General features: G+C 39.6%; 1 protein-coding gene across 1 annotated transcript in view; it reads left to right on the forward strand.

Annotated features, from left to right (window-relative positions):
* Window positions 1–21,858, forward strand: part of LOC309874940 (ubiquitin-conjugating enzyme E2 E2) — a 212,912-nt gene that overhangs the window by 174,749 nt on the left and 16,305 nt on the right. The window contains exon 5 of the mRNA XM_082753757.1: window positions 13,147–13,294. Coding sequence (XP_082609883.1) covers window positions 13,147–13,294 — 148 coding nt within the window. The remainder of the gene's footprint in view (window positions 1–13,146; window positions 13,295–21,858) is intronic.

Raw genomic sequence — 21,858 nt, forward strand, 5'->3', positions numbered from 1 at the left:
ATGTCTCCAGTATAGCTGGATAAATATGGATTTATTTAGCAAATGGTTGCATAATTTCCAGCAGTTATTTGTTTGATTTGGATTTGTTTCTAATATGAAAGCATTTATATTTGAGTTGCACCCTTTGTAAGCAGCTGAAGGCACTTAATCTTTCCAGTTGACCCATATCATTCACCAGGGGTCTATGGCAGTCTGACAAAATATGCACCTTTCATGCTACTCCATATAAATTACTTCTCCAGATGCAAACTACACTACTCTTCATGAAGCTATAATTAATTGCTTTCCATCGTTTTTTTGGAAGACTGTAGAAATATGGCAACAAAGACAAGAAATTGGAAAGAAAGACAATGACTTACAGAATTCCTTGCAGATTTGTTTTCTAATGCCGTCAGTGATGACACTAGCCGCAAATGTAGAACTGTTCCAATAACATGAAGCTGGCAGATCATTACCATGATAGAGTAGGCTCAGAATGTCATACAGGAAATACCTAGTGGTTTTGAAGACCAGAGAAACAGAAGTGGGATGAAATGCGCTTGTGCAAAATGTCATTGATAACCAGTAGGAATAATTGCTGAGAGATGGTGTCAAAATGGGGTTTTATTGGTTGATCACAGGATTATTACAAACCACCAGTCTAATACATCTGTGAAAAAGGCAAATACACTTGTAAGATGTACCATCTGGCATTTCCTGCAGAGATAAGGAATTGCTAGCGTCATACACAAGACATTTGTAAGACTTTATCTGATAGACTGAGTGCAATTCTTGATACCCATGCACACTAACATGAATAGAAACTGGAAAATTTACCCAGCAGGGCTATTAATAGAATCAAATAAATTGATGGGCCTGTCTATTATGAAACAAAGTGAAGAGAGGTTAATTTTTCACCTTCTAAGTTAGAAGAGGGAAGTTTTGGAATAGGTCCTCAAGAGGACTTAGGGGAGCAGAAATATTTCCCTTTTTTTTTGACATGTTTGTGTAAAGGTTGCTGCACCGTGTTTGCCTATAATAAAGTAGTTGATTCTTACTTGATTATTGTGAGTACACTATTGAGAGAGGAGCATTTATAAACAGAATTTTGATGCTGCAATAGTAATGTTTATAGTAGTTAACATTATTATAAGGGGAAAGTTTTAAAAAAGAATGAGAGAGGTGAGTTCAATGTACTTGTCATTCTGTAAACTGCACTTTCCCAACCAGTGACATAAAGACGGGACAAAACCACATTTTAGGTAGCAGATGTGGATGGCCAAATTTGTTTCCTTCTAGCATTCCAGTTTAGGGAAGCTTTGAGGTCACGGATGAATATTGCAGGGGTTTTATACCCTGCTGACCACAAATTTTCTGATTTAGATAATTATGATATTCAGTGAAGAAAGAATTGAAACTTTATAAATCCAAGCTTCTCATTCAGTCAGTTAAAGCACTGGCACAAAGGTCGGGCAATGCTCTGTTCTTGCTTTCCCCGCCCAGGCCGTTCTGACCTTCGCTATATGAGGTCTACCTTGATAGGCTTCTCTGTTTGCTTCATTGCTGCTTAGCCTGTGTGCAGTAGCTGTAATGCAAGAGTTACATTCAGTCCCCTAGCCAATTAAAAGGAGAATTATTTAGTGGGTATTGGTATATTCACTGGATGGATTTCTTGAGTATAAAATAGAGCGCGTGGGGGTATTTCTCCTTCCCTTTGTTGAGTCTGTTGAATTTTAGTCAATTTATTCAACAACATCCTTTTAAAATAGAAGGTGACAGTCCAGTTTGCTGTTTCATCAGTAGATAAAGACTTTTTCAGTCCACCCTCAGTTGTGTTTGGCAACTGTATTATTTTGAGACATGAGTAATGCAGCTGTGCATTGCTTATTAATGAAATACCAAGCAAAGAGGTGGTTCTTATCCTGCTTTGTAAAACATTTTTGTCTGCCTTTATCTTGATGCCAATTGTCATTCTAAGAAATGTGTGCATATAAATTATATGAAAATGTACTGCTTGATAAAGGACGAGAGAGCTGATGATACCATATTGTATTACTAAAAGGGCAGTATTTATGATGAGGGAAATTGTTATCTATAAGAAAGTAATGAGTACATGTGCACAGGGGACTAGTGTCAGATAAAACTAATATTTCACTAGCATATTTTGTACACATAGATTCTTATTCTTTTCACTTGAGCCACTGTCATAAATAACCCCTGTTTTCAGCCCTGCTTTAGGAGCTCTTAAGCTGTTGCTACTTCATTACACATCTTTCCCAGATTCTGTGAAATTGATTCACAGGTTAAATAGTCTGGGAAGTCCCTTGAATAAAGCAGTGTGGGAAGACAAGTGCTGGCCATACGGTAGCTGCTGCTAGTCAATATTGTTGGGAAACAGTACTTAAATATTTACTCCAAACACTTATTTCTGGCAAAAGAAAGGTATTGAGTTTGTAGAACATAACATATGGCATCACGGTACAGTGCTAGTTGTGTCACCAGGTGCTGGCAACTCTTCTACTTTACCATGAGATTTGTGATATTTGGGGCTGTTCTTAAAATCATGGTTCTTAGAGTTATGGGAGTGGATAATCACAGATTTATTTTTTTTCTAAGTATATCTACTCCTCATGGCTCTATCAACTTAAAAAAAAAAAAAAAAAAAAGAGAGAGAGAGAGAGAGAGAGATAAAATACAAAACTGTGGAATGTACTGGGAAAGTCATAAAGTATATCCTGGACTTGGCAAGGTTACCTCCATGTCAGTACACAGCAGAAAGGATCTAATTCATGTTTCTTGCTATGATTGAATTCATACACTCCTCCTGAGATTTCTGTGGGCCACATTCATCCCTTTTTTACTATGAAGAAAGGAAGCATTTAAATGAGTACTGTCAAAATTGATCTTCTAAAAATGTGACCACAAAAGACCTGGGAAGAAACAGAAACTGTATTTCCCAGATGCGATTACTTGACCCAGCTTGAGGTTCCAAAGGCAAATGCCCATGTCACATAACATAGTTACTGTTAAAGGACCTAATACAAAGTGTATTAAAATCTTCAGAAAGATTTCCACAATCCCTTTTCCTTATCTATTCTGAGGCATTGCACAATCTTTTATCATGCATGTGTATGTTGCAATGGGAAGCAAAAAATAAATTTTAAATTAGGAAAAATATATTGAAATTAAATTCTGGATACATATCTCTTGTTTTTTATTATTATAATTTTAAAAAAATGTGATGTAGCCATTTTTTGTTTCATATTATACAAAGATTTAAATATTTTCTAAAAGATCCAAATTCTTTCTATAAACCCTGTTGATGCTTATTCTAATCATTGGGCACCCTGCTGTGTATTGGAAATCATGAATTAAAATTAAAAAACTGAGAGCACATTTGCACATGAAGAAAAGATGTTTGAACCTATTTGTTGATCATGGGGGTGATTAGTAAATGTATAAAGTAATTTTCATTTGTTCTTCTAGATAGTTAACCTGCTTTCTTCAATTTTTACACCTTTATCTCTATTCTTCATGTCCTCTGATAGCACTCTGTGCCTCATTTTATGTTTTTGTATACCCAAACATCAGGCAATCAGGCTTCCCTTCAGACTTTCCCCTACAGGTTATCAGTTTTGTTTTTGTCAGTCTTTGTACTGACACCTGTCAGTGTCTCTCTAAAGCTGAGCCATACGCATAATATCAAAGTAAGTTATTTTTCAACAAAGTAGGAGATACCATGTGATAGGTCAGATTATAATTTGCTCTCAAAACATTCCCTTTTTCCCCTTTGAAGTCAGTCTATTTCAGTCTTTCAGCTTGGTCTCATGCCTTGAAACCAGACTCCAAGCTTTCTGAGCCAAAGTGCAGTGACCCTTTCAGCTCTGCTTGCCTTTAAGACCCATGGCGTTTTGCTTCACTCACAAGAGCAGAACTCTGGTGCAGAGGAGAGAGTCCTTTTTCCAAAAGGAGCTTCTCTGTGTGGGCCAGATGCAGCTTGACCAGGGGTGACAGAGGCTGTCCCAGCCCAACTCCAGTTGCTCTGCGTAACCAGAGAACAAGATTTTTAGAACAGCTCATCTGAGAAACGACAAATTAGCTTTGGCTTTCTGGGAGGCTCTACTCAATTAAAAATCCTTGCTGGCCTCCACTGTGAGGAAGCTGCTGTAACGCTGTGCAAATGAGCTGAGCACCCCCTCAGCTGAGTCAGCAGGAAAACGGGCAGGCTGCAAAATCACCCCCTCCTTTGCAGTGGTCCCCCAAGCCTCACACTAGTTTATGAAATGAGGCAAGAGGAAGGCGTGGAACAGGCAAAGCAAGCCATAGATAGGCACCTGATCTCACCTTCTGCTAAAGGCCAGGTGCCGGTGAGACTTCATTCTTGGTCACTTCAAGGCTTCGCTTCAGCCACAAAACACAGCATCTGTCTTGTAGTGAAACAGGCTTAGAATAAAGAAAGTTGTGGCCTGTTCAGAGCAGCCACTTACAGAAATGAATACAAATACTTAGATGGCCTGCCAAGGAAATAACCTTGCATTTCTCCAATGCCTTAATGACCCCCCAGCCCTTTGTAGAAATACCTTTGAGGTTTCTTTTTCCTGCTAACTACCTCCCTTTCATCTGTAATGAATTCAGACTGTTCCTCCCCTTGGCTTTTACAGGGGAAAGCTCTCTCTTGTTCTGCTGCTTTCTGTGGGGTATTGGACGGGATATATAGCTATGCACAGAAAGGTGGGTGTCTATGTTTAGGTGTATATGTATATATATACATACACACATACATATATCTGTATGTGTATGTATACATATATATGAGTAGGAGGTGTCACATCCTTCAGTCAGCCTGGAGAATCTCAGCTTAATTTCTCTCCTTGGTCCATATACAAAATCAGTGAATTCCCGAAGTATACAAATTTTTTGACCTGAGGTCCTCTAAATTTTAGCCATTGTGACAAATTGACACCACAATGTTATACCGGCTATAATTGTTGAAGGAACAGCAGTAATTTCATTAGCCTGTACACTGTCCCACCAGACCAGGAAGTCTTGGTGCAGTCTTTCATACAGGTGTTTGCAGAAAACTGAGTGCTCTTCAAGAGCACACTCCCTCCGGGAGTTGTCACTACAGTGGTGTCTGCATTTTCATCAAGAATAATCTTTATTAATAACTTCTACTCAGATACTTGACTGTGTTCAGTCTATTACAGTGTCAATTCAATTTAGCTGTAGCTGATACAATATGGATATATCTATCATTATCCTAGTACTCTGCTAGCTTTATTTTTTAATTTGAGTGATTTATAAAATCTCTTAATCCCAACTCTACAATTAATCTTGCTAGGGACTTTAATCTCAGCTTGCTGAAAAATGGTCCACAGGACTTGAAAGCTGCAATATGCTAAATCACATCTAAATCAAAATTAAAATAACAGAATACTCCATTTCCTCCCTGTACATCGCATATGTCTATCAAGTGACTGAAAAATTGTTCTCGGCATTTGAAAGCTTAGCTGTCTTAAATCAACTGTGAGACTGTAAGGAGAGTCTTTTTCTTTTGTAAATATAACGTGCAGAGTCTATAGAATCTGGACTTAATGGCAATATTGAACATCTCTTCAGGTTTTTTTCTTTGTAATTGTCATAACACTAAGCTCTATGCACTAAATATCATTACGTGGAATCCTTTTCCTTTGGTACAATCTTTGTAGGCAGAGCTTCAGTCCACCTTCTCTTGTCCTCCCTGTGGCTGTTGCCATGACATGACCGGCCTTCAGACACGATGGTCTCCTGTCATCCTGTCATTGCTATCCCTGTCATCCATCTGCCTCATCACCACCCTTCTGGAAGCTCTGCATTCCACAGGCTGTGTGTCTGCAGCCAGTGCTGCACCTATGGGGCAGCGCACACCACTGGGCCCGGGGTGCGTCAGACCCAGGTGGCTCCCTCAGAAACTTCAGAGCCTCTCAAAATGACAGCAGCACAGAGACGTGGAGAATGGAAATGCAGGCAGGAATACATAAGGCAGAGGAAAGGATCCATAACTATATTTTATTGCCAATAAATGCAAAGGTCACATTTGATAGAACAATATCCTGTAAACCTCTGAGAATTCCTTTGCATTTAGTTACCTGAGAGTTCTTCTACTAAATGCCAAGTTGAATTGCTATTTCTTCTAATGAATAGCCCTCTTTTTCACTCTGTTTTAATATACTAATTTGTATCAATAGTTTTTATTTTTTTTAGTCTTGATGAAAATGGCTCTATCCAGCTAAACTCTTCCTGCTTCTCCCCTCCGCCCCAAAAAAAAGCTTAGAAGGTTCATAATTTCTTCCTGTTTCCTATAAATACCCAGCACATTAAGTTCCCCATGAGGACCTGTAGAGTCATCTTGTGGGGGCTCTCTTCTACCTTACAGTGATGGTTTGCATACCGCCTGTCAGGTTCACTTTCAAAAGGGGACATGATGGCTATCGGATGCTTGGGAAACTAGATATTTCTCTTATATCACATGCATGTTCACTCCTGCATAAAAATCTACTCATAATCTAAAAATGCATCATACATCAATGTTCGTTCTCATCTTCTTTTATGCACACAGATATATACATGTACAGATGTAAGAGACAGAATTTTATTATTATGATATCACTATAGAATAAGAAGAAACTAGTAAATGTTCAAAACCAAGTCAGCTACCGTTTTGAGGGGAAAGAGCACTTTGGGGACTCAGAGGAAGTGGATGTGGGATGATTCAGCCCACATGGTTTATTCTGTGAAAGGGAGGATTTGTTTTGTAAAAGTTAAATGGGCTGTAATTCCATAAAATTTTGCTTTCTCTATAAATGGACTTCATTACTGACTTTCCATATGCAGTTACTAAACATAATAAAGATTATGCTGGCTATAATTAAAAACCATTAAAAAAAAAAACACATACTGACATTGTTAGGCAAAGCTTTTGACATATTTGCATCATAAAATAGTTTCTATTCTGAACCTCCCTTACCTGGATGGTTTTCCATTTCTTTTATTCTCTCCTGCTACTGTTTTATTTTCAGAAAACTGTACAATTTAAGTTTATTTTTTACTTGCCCTCTCAGATACATCAAAGATTAGTTAAATTCCTCTTTTTCTGCTGTTAGATCTGTGTGCAAACTGGCTACATTTCAGTAAAAAGTACACATTTAGGGTTGCTGTGTTTATTCAAATGTGTATTTTTTCCTGCAACAGTCAATTCAGTGAGACAGTGTGAGTAGTTACTCAGCTTCATAATTACCATGGATATAATGAATAATTACTCACATTGCATACCGTTTCATTTTCAGCAGTGTTAAAGGTTAACTCATATGAATGCTATTACATGCCTTTTAAATCATGATCACTTCTGGCTAGTTATGTCTCACGTGCTGCATTTTGTTACAGAAACCACAGAGCAGTTTGCATATCAGACTCTTCTGTAGGTCAAACAAAAGTAACTGTAAGTTATTATTTCCTGCTAATGTAGATGACATATATTTTCCTTTGAAGTAAGAAACTGTAGCTATTACCAACTGAAGGTTTGTAGGAACTGCCTGAAGTGGCATATATTGGCATATATTTAAACCATGCTCTTTAACAGTGATCATCATGTGGTCTGTCATTTATTATGCACTTTATGTGATAATCCATTAAGTATCTCAACAATTGCTCATGTACATGCTACAAATCTGTAGTTGCAAAACAAAGATGGATCATCTTGTTGTAGAAAGGCAGCCTCAGCACTGGATATAGCTAAAATGAAGTGCACTCCGTAAGAAATTTAGGGATGATAATTAACATAAAGGTTAACATGGACATTGTGTCACTCACAGGTATAGATAATATTCACTTAGATTGTTTTACAGTATTGCTCTAATATTACTAAAGAGTGAAGGCCTGGTCTTGTTTTTATTATTCTTTCTATTTGAGGAGACAAATCTATTGCTCATAAAGTCTGAAAAACTGAGAAGGGAACTACTTTCTCCCTCCTGAGCTCCATGAACATCATCATAAAGGGCATCATATTTTTTAATATATATATAATCTTTTATGTATGCAGTACAACTTCTTCCACTTCAGGTAGTGCCACTGTAGTTTTATTAAAACAGAACTCCTGGGGAATATTAGAGAAAGACAGAAGTTTCATCTCAGGAATGACTGCAGGATTGCGCCCTTGTAAGAAATGAAAGAGCTTGAAAGGAAATTTTGCAAAACTGCAGGAATGAGAGCCCTGGGATCTCAATCCTGCTTCCAGTGTTGGCTGAGCAAAAGGGTTTTGTTTTTGTTTATTCTCCTGTAGACTCTGAATCTTTCATCTCTCCCTGCACAGCTGCCCAGCTTCAGTAGGAGCAATGAAGAAAAGGGGATGGGGGCTGGAACCCAAACAAGATGAAGAATGCAGTTCTTCAGTACATGCTATTACCCTCTTGCATGTTAGTGTGCAAAACCAGAGAGTCATTTCTTCTTCTAGACATATTTTTTTAAGAATTATGACTGAATTCAGTGGAGTCTGAAAGTGCATGGGTTGTGTTTGTAGGACCAGCCCTTTCAGATCTAAAGCAGTGCCTTTACATGCTTGTCTCTCTCTGAAGTTTAAGCCACTCACCCACACGACTGTCAATGACACAGTGGCTTCTTGGGTTTACACCTAACATACGACTGTTACATGCAAAACAGAGATAGTGAGTGATTTTAAGACTAAACCTTGCTGCAAAACTGGTGTTCAAAATCACCCTGACATACAGGAGTGATTTGTCTTGTCTCCAATCAGTTGCCTCCAGTCTCTCAACTGAAATCATTTTACTTTGCCCTTCCTGAGTTTTGTAAATGGTCTTTTTTTCTGCCCTAAAACTTACTCAATGAAAAGCTTTAAATGTACTTCTTTTCTCTGTAATCATTTTCTCTCCCCCTTTTAAATACATAACCTCATTTTCTTCTTAGAGACTATATAAAGTTGTTGGTTTTTTTTTAATTTGTTTAATTCTGTTTTACAATACTCAGAAGGGTTTAGCATTCAGCAGTAGGTAAAGAGATGAGTTTGTTATTATTTATTTACAAATATGAATATAAATGCTTTATCATTACCTTTCAAAAGCTTCTTTATAATACTTCTACAGTTTTCAGAAAATAGTCCTATTTTCCATATTTTTCCTGCAATTCACATTTCTCTGACCTGCACTTTTATTCAACAAAAATGAGATATTCTCTGAAAACTGCAGAATCAAAGAGAGTAAATCCATAGAGGGCACTTATCTTTCAAGAAAAAAAAATAGATAAATTACTCCTCTACCATTCAATTGTCTGAGGATAACTCCTACTATACACCCACACACTCCCTTGAGCTTCTGAATGGGATTGTTTAGGTGTTTTCATTAGGGGATAAATGGAATTAAAGTGCATCATTTATAGGAACCATTTAAGTGGCATCAAAGGTTAAAATATGACCGTATTAAAGAAAACAGAGTTTGCCTGGAACAGTGTTATCACTTGACTTCTCTCTACATACATAACAGAGATGACCCTGCATAACTTTAAAATGTGCATATGGCAAACACAGCGTCCATGTCAGCGTTTCCCACATTAGATGCAATTTGAGGCAATACCCGGATGAGGAAAGCAATATGTCATCCCAGCTCTCTTGCGTGTTATTTACATTTCTCTGGCATATGAAAATGGGATGGGGCTTCTCACCTTGTCCCTTTTAACGATAGCTCCTAAGTTCATTGCAATTTCATTATGAAATTGAACAGATCTAGGGGTTGTGTAATTATCCCCAGGCCAGAGCTTGCAAGGTAAATGAAGGTTTTGTTTTCCTCTGAGCTGCCCCAGTTGCTGAGGAGTCAGAGTGGGGAGCCACCTGCTTCCTGACATGCCAACTCCATCAAAGCCACCAACTCTCCACAAAACGGGGAGAGGGCAGGCATTTCCCAGTTTGCCTCAGGATATCAGTGGGCCAGTCCTAGCTCTACCACTTGTGTTTATCTTTTCTGTGTTTGTCTCTTCACACTGACTGAGGAGGCCTGGGTGGCATGTGCCACTGCCAGCCATTGCAAGCTCTGCAGCATCTAGGGGCAACGTCACCTCCCACTACCCATCCACAGTTCCCGGTGTGTCATTCATGCAGCTTGTTCTGAAATTCTGAAAACTTCAATTTTTTTTTTGTGGTTAAAATGTCTCAGAGTATTTGTACAGACATTGTCAAATGTGCTGGCATGTTTGGCAAGTGGGTGACATACCTGTCAATGATAAGAAGTGATCCTTATCTTGTGACTGGGTGCCCTCCTCAAAGTCATGGTTTAAGATATACTCATAGTGAAAAAAACTACAGTTCAGTTCTAAGTATTTGCAAAAAATAGCCTTGCAACTACAAACAGATGTAATCCCACCTACATTTATCCACTAATAGCCTAAGATGACAATGGAGTGTTGAACAGTTTATGTAAGACGTGAACTACCTCCATTCATTCCAGTGGCTCTCCAAGTCCTGCCAAATTCCCAGTGTCCCTTCTTGGATGCTTCAAAGGGAATATGTGGCAATGTGTCTGTCCTCTAAGCTGACAACAAAAGTTACACATTAAGATACAGGCTCAAGTTGATGTCATTAAGTAGGCTACAAGCTTAGACTGACCCCTGTCTTAAAATAAGTTGGAAGGTATAATTTAATCCATGCAAACTTTACTCAGATATTGCTGAATAAAGTCCTTAAATTTTTATTCATGGAAGCTTAGGAAAGCATGTTTTTTTAGGAAAAATAATTAAGCAAAAATTTTATTCCAACTAGAGACTAAGAAGTAAGAACCTAATACTTACAATTAAGCCAATGCTGAAGTGTTTGCCTGAGTCTTGGGACAGCCTGCTGTGAAATATTCCCTGATTCAGTGTTATATCAGGTATTAATAGTGCCTTAATCTGTCTGGGGACCTAATGAACACTGACCTACTATTTACAGGATGCTCCTCCACACCAGCTCCTTTTGTGAACACTTTTAACACACTTAGTGTAAGGCAGTTTGCCACTTCTGTGTATTTGTAACCTTCTTTATTCACAGTTACTTCTCTTTGTAGATGAACATTTAATTTTATCACTGAACACTGCTTTCTTGATCTGACAGAAGACTTTTCACTCCAAATGCTGTATGTGCTTGGAGTTCTTATGGGAGAAAAAAAAAATAAAATAAAGATTGTCTGGCTATAGTGTTTGGATGAATTGAGCTCATTGTGCCAGAAATATTTAAAATTCTCATAAAGGTATTGGAAGTGAAGCACTTAGGCTGGAAAAGAATAAGTGAAACCATGACATTAGGGGAAAAAAAGAAAGAAGTTATGAATATGTAGAGTACAGAGCGGCAAACTATTCAAGTGGCCTATCAGTTGGCAATACCTTTAGACATAGCTGCATGTAAAAACTGGTAAGCTTTCTTTGTTGGGATCTTTGTCACGTAACTCACTGGTCCATGACACTGCACTCCAGGAATGCTTTCCCAGATTTATGTGGAAAAGTACTTACGAGAATAAGTATTTCTTCTTGAATGTAACACTGTAATATCAGAAATCTACAACCTTTTCTTTCCATTATTTTGTCAAAGCATCTTGACTTAATCAAAAGGGGCAGAATTGCTCCATGTTAGATAGTGATTTTTTTTCTTAATAGAGGTAGAATAGGCACCATGTTATTTCACTTGTGTCCTCTGTTCTGCCTCTTGGTGAGTGCCCCAATCTTAGTCCTGAAATCACTGGGAATTCTGGTATTGAATTAAGCCAGAACAGGGACAGGCCTGCCATCAGCTTCCAGTTCTATTCAGACGCAGGTTTGTCTGCATGGTAGAGTAGTGATAGGTTCATAAGTACTCCCAGTTAATAGCACTAGTGAATTCTGGTGAAGAATACAGGTTTCTGAGATTAGAGGTGTGCTTTTCCTGCAGTTGTCTCATTCCCCTCTTGCCTGTCTATTGGCTGATGAGGTAGACCACCAAAATGATACATCTTAATTTTAGATGTTATGAACATGTCATTAAACCTATCTAGTTTAACTTGTCATTTGTGTAGAAATGGTGGAGAAATTAATCTTTGATGGAGATCCCAAGGGAGTGGTTGTATTGTCCCTTCCTATCAAGTAGCCTCAGTACTTATTCTGAACTACACAGAGGACTTTAATAGCTGAAATTGTTTTAAAATAAAAAGTCTGTATGCAGAAGCACATCATTCTAGACTAAAAGAAATTATCTCCTCCTCAGTGCGATAGATACAGGATCACCTGGGAGGGAATACAAAATAGGTACTGTGTTGTTTTCACCCTGATGGGCAATTAACTCCACCACAACCACTCCTCCTCAAAGGAAGAGGGGGAGAAAATATGATGGAAAGGGCTCAAGGGTTGAGATAAAGACAAGGAGACCACTCACCTGCTATAGGCACAGGCAAAACAGACTCAGCATAGGAAGATTAATATAATTTATTGCCTATTTCTAACAGACTAGATCAGTGAGAAACTAAAAGCAAGATAAAAACACCTTCCCCCCATCCACCCTCTTCTACGTCTTCCCCCCAAGCAGCACAGGGGAACAGGGAGTGGGGACTGCTTGAGGGGAGCCTTCTCTTACTTCCGTCAGTCTGCTCTCCCATGAGCGATGCCCAGCGAGCATTGCTCATGGCTTGGCTCTGGCCAGCAGCGGGTCCCTTTTGGAGCTGGCTGGAGCTCTGATCTGACATGGGGCAGCCACTGGACTCTGCTCACAGAGGCTACCCCTGCAGCCCCCCTGCTAAAAATAAAACACACACACAAACACAAAGGTATTTGTAAGCAATTATACCAATTCAACTGTGACTTAAATTTGGAAATGAAGAATAGGCTTTTTGTTCCCATGCAAGAATAATGAGATAAGTGGGACCAAGGCAAGAGGAAGCTAGTGAAACTTGGAAACTAGTCCCATTCTTACATTTCAGAAAGCGGTTCCATTGCTGGCCACAATTGGAAGAGACAGACTTTTATTTTGTAATGAATATCCCTATTTTGCTCAATCTTTAACTGGCAGAATAGTGTAAGTTCAACCAGGAAAGCAAAATGGTCTTTTGTGTAATTTTTATTTTTTTTTTATTGCTTAATAATCATGTAATTATTGGCTTGTACACTTAGACACACTATCTTTTCTAGGTAACGTTTCGGACAAGGATCTATCACTGTAACATTAACAGCCAAGGCGTCATCTGCCTGGACATTTTAAAAGACAACTGGAGTCCAGCATTAACCATTTCTAAAGTTCTCCTCTCCATCTGCTCCCTCCTCACAGACTGCAACCCAGGTAAGACAAATTAACTTTCACGTTTGTGTTCAGTCATGATTTGTATTCTGTCAACTACTGGGATATGGTTGGTGCGCTGTTCTATTGCTATGTACTAAAAAAAAAAGAGACAAAAAAATAAGTTTTAAATTCATTTAAATTGAGGCATAGTAAAGAAAGAAAACGCAGTTTTAGGATCTCGTGCATTTTTAGTAGTTGAAAATAAAAATCTGTTAATTCTGAAGTTTAATCAGTGGAAAATACCTTATAGTAGGCACTAATTTGGATATTACAAGCAGGATATTAGTACCAAGAAATATTAATGTGTTAATAAATATTGAAAAGGAAAGCTTTCGTTTAAATATGCTGATAACATGTTCTCTGAAAAGAATATTAATAGTACTGACGATGATAGATGTCTAACACAGACTCTACAAATAATGAAAATTAATTTAAATGAAGTTTATTCAATATCCTGGACAGCCAGTATGAGTATTCAAAGCAAGCTGTCATTCATATTAAGTAGCATAGTACTTAACCTCTTCCCTCAGCTCTTTTAGATTTGTTTTCTGCAGTTGACCAGTAGATCTGTAATTTGCACTTTCTCTTACCCTGTTTGCCAATGAATGGTTCTGACTGTAGCCATGGAAAATTGTAATATATAGAAATTACTAAAGAATCATTTGAAGAAAAACTAAGCAATCTGTTTGCATATCTTGAGTGTTCTTGTGGTTTTGGTTTGGTTTGGTTTTTATTGTAGACTTAGTTTTGTTTTATTATTATTAATTTGCCATCTAGGTTTTAAAACTTTAGGTTTCCTGTTTCTAAACTTTTCTCCCCAGCCAAAAGTCTGAAAAACAAAAATGCTTTTCAAAGACCAGAATGTGAGATTCCTGTGCAGTCAGGTGCCAAGTCAAAGGCTGTAACAGGAGACTGAGTTATTTCAAAGCTCCAGATAAGGTGAAAGTGGACTTTCAGTTGCAATTGGCTGCGCTTTTTTTTCATGTGGGTTTGTTACTGCATGTAGCATTAGAAACTGCTGTGTTCCCCCAGCTAAGAGCTGGAGCTGTAGAGGATCCCTGCAGTCTCATTCCAGGCACGTTTATTTCAGGAGTGCTGGGTGCTCTCTGTTTACCTCTCGGGAAGATTGACTTCTTGCAGTGCCACTCCAACCGATGCAGAGGTGCCTGTACAAAAGCAGGTGGATTGCTGACATAAGCTTAAAGAAAAGCAAATGGATGTTTGCTCAGCTGTGTTAGGGTCCAGGTAAAGAGCTTCAAAGACACCGCTGTAAAATCAGTAGCTGTCTATCAGCAAATACGTCCATTTCAGGATTTAACAGCAGACCTGTGTTGGGGAGTGAGGAACTGGAAGTAGATGTGCACTCAGTTGTGCTTGCCTTTCTTTATAGGCATGCATACAGGCAGCATACATACCGTTTCAAGCAATGATTTGAAGTTGGGAAATTTACTATCTCTGCCCTCTCAGTGTTTTTCCTCTCCTTAGACTAGTTTACAGATGTTGTTGGCACAACAGTGAGCAAGTAGGTCAGAGGAACACTGAAAACTGTTACCCATATGATACTATCATATGCAATATGTACTAAAAATGGGAAGTTACTCTTCAGTTTCTTTCAGTTAGTAGCTGTGAGCAGTCATGACTGTAGTAAGTCAAACAATTTGATGACATTTCATTTTCAATTTAAACATTCTCTTTAAATACAAAGTGGTTGTGGATTTTGTTACTGTGCCCTGTTAAAAATTTGCTATGTTTTTTGAGGAATGACTCTAATTTCTTTACTTGTATTGTGAGTTCTCTTCGTATGAGGAGATGATGGTGGTAGCTGTGAACTGCTGAGTCATATTTGCCTTCCTTTGAGATGACTTGCCCTGTTTTAGATGTTGTTTTTATTAAAAAGTGAACTTTGAATTTTAGCGATCTACAACACAAGGCTTCTTACCTTTCAGTGTATTGCCTAACATGCTACAGCCTGTTCTGGTTGTACTGCTTGTCCTGCTCATTTCAGATGAAATTTTATCATTAACAAATCATTGGAATAGATGTTCCTTGCCATCCAGATTGAATATGATAGATAGATAGATAGATAGATAGATAGATAGATAGATAGATAGATAGATAGATATAGAGAAAGATAGGGATATGTATCTATATATATCACTGAGATATATACCGTATACTTATGTGTATTATTTTATATATGTGTGTGTGTGTGTGTGTGTGTATGTATGCATTTTGCTCTCTGTCAGCTGGAAGTAATTTTCTAATCCCCGAGTCCTCTCTTCATCAAACTAATTGGCTCCTTTTTAAAGGCAGCAACCGAACAGGGATCTCGATTTGATAAGCAACTTTGAACTCTTTGTTCACTATTCATCAGACAGAAGTAGATCAGGTCAAATGGAAAGGCAACACTGAATCTCCCACAAACATAAACACTTGGGATGGGTGAGTTTTCCACCCCCAGCCCCTCTGAAGGGAAGAATCAAGTATCAGTTACCCCCAGCCTTACATTTATGCAAATCTTCATTAGAACAACAAATAGCAGTAAGAATGGCAGCTAATTAACCCTCAGTCATACACAGTGATTAAACTGAGCCAGAGCACAGCTGCAGCTTCGTTGGCAAGCACTGCTATTCTTCTCCAGCAGGCTGAGCAAATGAAAAGAGGTATTTGCTCCTGCCGCTTCTGTCATTCACACAGCCATCTACAAAAGACACGGAGAGAGTCTCTTTCCTCCCTGGTTATACATCACCACCTTTTGTTCCATATCACTCAAAGCAGGAGCTAGTTTGTCCATTTTAAACAACTCATACAATCCTTTACTCATAAGCTGTCTCAGACCCTTCAGTCCTGATTGTTATTAATTGTCTCTATTTTGCTTGGCAGCATCAGACGGTAAACTGTGTTAATGAAATGTCTGAATTTTGTAACAGCTGGCTGACTTTTTTTGCAGGGGGAAAGGGTGCCGTAGTATTTGTGTGTAAGTGAACATGTGTGAATTATCTGTCAGCGCAGGAGAGCCAACTGGAATGGTATCAGAGAGATGGGAGAAATGATGGGATGCACTAGCATTCAGTCTGGGGATTACTGCTTCTCTTTAAGGTGGTACTCTGGGACACAGCACATATCTCTTCTTCAAAGCAGGTCCCTAGTCCTGTAAACATTTTGGCATGTGCACGAGCAACCCTACAAAACCTGGTAGATGCATTCATCTACATAAAACTGTGTGTGTGAGTAAGTGCTCGTAGGCTGTGTGCTCGAGTGATGAATGTATTTACTTCCAGTGTTAGCTGCTAGGGCTTGCCTACATGTTAGTTATTGCAAAGTAACTCCATGTGTGGACACTCCCTCTTTTGAAAATATATTGTGAGGAAAAACTGTCTTACATGGGGTAAAAGTCAACTGTACATTAAGTATGGGAAATGTAGCCCTGGGAGTATAAATTCCCATACTACCTTAATCCAAAATAGCTTTCAAGTGTGGATGGCCCCTGAGGTTTTGTATTTTTACAGAGATTGAAAGAAAATAATTATTTTTATATTTAGACAGCTGATGATGATGAGCTGGGTTAAAATGTTTACTGCTCTCTGTTGGTCATTCCCATCTCAGCCCTGCCAAAGGTTCTCAAGTCTTATGGAAAATTCTCATTTGCTTCAGAAGAAATGAACTGAAACACTGACGAGACTGCCCTGGAACTTTTTCCTTCACATGGCCTCCTTTTTCACACATGCAAAATCTGAACTTTGCTTTCCTGGTTGTCCCTGATGTCTGAACAGTCTAACGTCAAGCCATGTCTGCTTAATAACACATAGCTAAGCCTTGATTAGGACATTAAAGCAAAACCTGCTAAATCTCCCTCACTTTTTTTATCATTGTTTACCTGTAGTTAAGTACCATTTTTTCCACACAACAGTTCTACAGCCAGTAAGATCTCTATCCCTTGATTGCTCCACTGGCATTCCCTACCAGGAAAACTGGACCTGATGCCTTGGTCTTGCTGCTGCCCCTGGTCCCTGAGGGACAGACTGTGCCCCATGATCTCATTTGGGCACTGATGGGCACCACCTTCCAGATGGGGATTTGTGCGGTGCTGCAGGACAGAGGGTGGGAAGGGACGGCCTGAGGCTATACACAGCCATGGCGGTTTTTTTTCCCCAAAGTGTGTCTGGTTCCACTGAACACTTGGCTGGCTTCTGAAACACAACTAACTACTGAGAGGCTGTATGAGCTTCACTTTCTTCACTCTTCAGAAACCTGTGCCAAATTTCTAGCCTAAACCGATGCATGGGAATTTTATACTAACTTGTTTTTCAGCAACTTTTATCCTATAGCTTAAATGACTATTTGCTCTTGCTGTTTTTTATTCATGGTGTATTAATGAAGATCCACCCTCTTTCCTCTTGTCTTTATTTGCTGCACACTAACCAGGCCTGTGTATATTCACTTCCACCCATAAGACAACCTTTCCATTCCCCTTATCACCTTTGTTGCCCTCTTCTGCCCCTGCATCAGGCTGAAGTCATCCTTCCTGAACATGGCTGATTTGTGGGGAGTTCATCAGTGCATGAGGCACGGCTAGACAGGCTAACCTGCTGGTGGTCACCACCATCCGGACTGAAAAATTTACTGATCCCAGTTGGATGTTCCTGTCTCACTCACAGCCCTGCCAAAGGCTGATTCTTTCTTAGCCCTGTCATTTACACCATTTGTCTGCTTTCTAACCCAATTCAATTAAGTGATTCAGAAAGGGGAAGGGGAAGGGGAAGGGGAAGGGGAAGGGGAAGGGGAAGGGGAAGGGGAAGGGGAAGGGGAAGGGGAAGGGGAAGGGGAAGGGGAAGGGGAAGGGGAAGGGGAAGGGGAAGGGGAAGGGGAAGGGGAAGGGGAAGGGGAAGGGGATGGGGAAGGGGAAGGGGAAAGGGGAAAGGGGAGAGGGAGGGAGGGAGGGAGGGAGGGAGGGAGGGAGGGAGGGAGGGAGGGAGGGAGGGAGGGAGGGAGGAAGGAAGGAAGGAAGGAAGGAAGGAAGGAAGGAAGGAAGGAAGGAAGGAAAATAAAGCTTTTATAAGAATACTGCATTGACCTCTGGCAAAGAAAATGAGCAAACAAGTGACAGCAGTAACTGCTTAACCTGGATCAACACTAGCCAGGTTAGTTGTTGTGACTCTGCTTTTAGATCCTGCAGTGGCATATTATATTAGCAGTGTAAAGCTGCTTATCTCTTGTTATCCTTTAAGCACCACAGAAAGTGTGAAGCAGTTTGTTCAGTCATATATTTAAAGTTTGCTGTGAACATAGTTTCAGATGGAAGCATGTGCGTGTCCTTAGCAGTGAGAGCATGCATAAAAGTAAATGAGCTGGATGGATATCGCTGCATTACTTTGATGTGAGTCCCATCAATTTTTATAGGAGTTCAGTTGCTCAGCATGTCTGAAAAGTAGACTGTTTATGTTAAAAAACTTTGTGATGCATGTGTGGCACTCAAATATAATACCTCAGTTAGAAGTATGCATGCTGTTTTTTACAAGTACTGCCATGAATCATGACTTTACTAGATGGTTTCATACTTTGTTAATCCGCACTAAGTAACATGGCTGTGCATTTTAATGACTTGCATTTATCTAGGTACAGATAAACAAAGTCAAATGACATCCTAAGGTTATAGGGATTTTAGTCATCTCACTAAGGGACATGAGACATGCTTTCAAGCTTTCTTTATATTAGTCATCCTCATGGTTTGCCTTTATCTTTCCCAGAAACTTCATTTTTTTCACCACAGAGTCGATATAGTTGGCAGTTACTGATAACATATTATCATTGCTCTTCTGTTGCTATTACAAGTTATTCGCATGGTTTGGCGTGATTTAGGTTTGCCTAAGTGTTTTCTGCCGAAGAAAATACTGGTACCCTTACCTCCACCTGCATGAGGGTGCTGGAATTAAGAGATGGGATACTGTTATTACAATATTTTTTCTTCATATTTTTTATTCATTGTTGCTTTCTTAAAGGTTTGCAAGTCTCTATGCTCTTACTGCTGGGAGTATAAAATCCCAGCTCTGTCATCCTTTGCAGAAAAGGATTCAATAGTGTAATTTAATGTATATCTTTGATCCTCAATGGGATCAGAAACAGCACTTTGGAAAGTGACTTTTCAACATAAGCAATAAAAGCCCTAAAAGCCTGAGTGGTATTTGCCCTGCTACAAAGCTGCTGGAATTGCTGCTGTCTCCAGGAGCTTTGCAAAACCCTAGTAGGTGGGGAGAGTTAAGTCAGGCGAGGTGTAAAGGGAAGACTCGTTTTAGCGTACTGCCCTGATTTCCCAGCCATTCCTCCCTCCCAGCCAGCAGTGTGCTCTTTGAGAAGGAGCCTAGTGTCATGCTGCAGTGCCACGGCACCATCCCTCGGCAGGCTTACCATCAGCAGCCGCCCCAGAGCTCACTGCTGGGAGGGCTCTAGCCATGATGCATGGCTGTGTGCCTAGCACTGGGCCCAGTGCCTGCGGACAAACTTGCTTCTAGGTAGTTCTGGGAGCTTACGTTCTGAATTTGTGGTAGGGTTTGGGAAAACCAAGCCTCACCTAAGTGATTGTAACAATTCCTTCCTCACTACCTCGTAGTATATGGGGGTATGTTGGCACTGGCCCATGTGGATCAGCTGATTGAGGAGGTCCCTCACTGCCACCCGCAGCACCCGTGAACTGGGCCTTGTCCCATCTCCAGCATGGAGAAGTGGGTTCATGTGAACCCTCTCAGGAAAACCCATCCGCTGAGATGTTGGGCTTGGCTGCCAGCCTTCGACTTGATGCCCCTGGACATGTTCCCTTCTGATGCTGCTTTAGGGTGATCACCCCTGGTACAGGGGCAGTAACATCCAAAACCACTGTGGCCACTTATAAAGTGAGCATCTGTCAGTGCTTTAGATTCCACAAGAACACAGGAACAGCTGTTTTCTCAGCTGATAAGCTCCAGCCATACCACCATGCATTTTAACAGGCTAATAGGTATCCACTGTATCAATAAAAAGATCTATTTCCAGAATTACTGAGAGACCTGAAAGCACTAGCCTGTCCAAAAAAGGAAGAAAAAAAAAAAAGTTTAAAAATAAATCTAAGGCAGCTTAATAAAGGAAAATGTAACATAGCTGTAAAACCAAAATCTGTTCCATGCTGGAGTGTTTGGCTCCAAGTGAGGATTTGGCTGACTTGTGGTCACAACTCTGCTGTTTGGCTTCCATGTCCTAACTCTAAAATAGCTACCCAGCCCTGGGTAATGAGGAACAGGTCCATGCCCCTCGGCAGGCCAGAGTTCTCTGTTCTTTCTTCTCTTCTTCTATACATCTAGACCTAAGAGGAAGCACGCATGATATTTGTCCTCATCTGGTGCTTCTCCATAGCAGAGGCTGCTTTCTGTCAGTGCCGGTTCATGTCAGATGTTCCTTCTACAATTTTTTAGGCTTTCCAGTTATCATTCCTTCTTTTCCCCTCACCCCAAGTTGTGAAGTGAGTTTAGAAACTCTGGATGACAGCAAGTTTAAGGGATGAGCCACTTCTCATTTTCCTCATTCCTGTAATATTTTCCCTTAAAGGCATAATCTGCACATTTTGCTACTATCAAAAATCTTTACTTCGGAATCAAATCTGATTTTTTCCTCCTTCCCATTTAGCAGCTTAACAGCTTTGTTCAGGTAATTAAAAGGATTTCTAGTCTTCCCTGTACCCAAATATATTTTCCACTTCTTTGTAATGGAAAGTCATTTTCTTTTAGAATATTTTTGTCAAGACATACAGAAAACAGGAAAATCATAAATACTCCTTGTGCAATAATCCAAAACATGTTTGAGTACATCAGTCAAGTGTGATGAATATTCTGAATAATGAATGAAATTCTTAGAAATTGGCAAAATAATATTTAATTTGGTCAATTTTATTAGGCTGGCTAACCACTGGTGCTTTGATTCTTCTCTGGCACCCACAGGCTACCAGTTGCACTGTCATAGTACAGTACTATCAGATTTACAACAAAATAACCTCGTTTTTCCATATATCCCGTTTGTAAGCAGCAGAGGGTTGTGTAAACAATGAAATTGCTCTGTTGTCTGAGATTATTTATATTCTTCAGCTTGGAGCTATTTTTCCCTTTTCTTCAGAGTTTGTATACTGTCAGGAAATGGGATGGTTTCTTGGCTGTTTCAGCACAATGGAAAATGATCTTTTTGTATCTTGAGCAGCACAAAATCTATGCCTTGTCACTCAAACATGGCAACAAATAAGAGATGGCAAACAAAAGTTAGAACAGTTAGGAATCACCTCATGGAGTAATGTTATTATGTGATTCTAAGTTGCGATGTAACCTTTCTGTCCTTTTTAAAATCTCTACCTTGGGATGTCTCCAAACGGATTTAGCTCACTCCTGAGGCTTTTCCTTAACAAACACAAAGGTCAAGTGTGGTCTCTGCTATATTGGCACTACTGGATTATAAGCAGAGTGGATGGGTACACGTGGCTGACTTTCACGTAAAGGCCATCCTAGTAAGTTGTCCTGACATAGCATGAAAAGAAAATGAAACACAAAAGT

The sequence above is a fragment of the Aythya marila genome (genome assembly GCF_965140915.1).
Source record: "Aythya marila genome assembly, chromosome: 2".
Lineage (NCBI taxonomy): Eukaryota > Metazoa > Chordata > Aves > Anseriformes > Anatidae > Aythya > Aythya marila.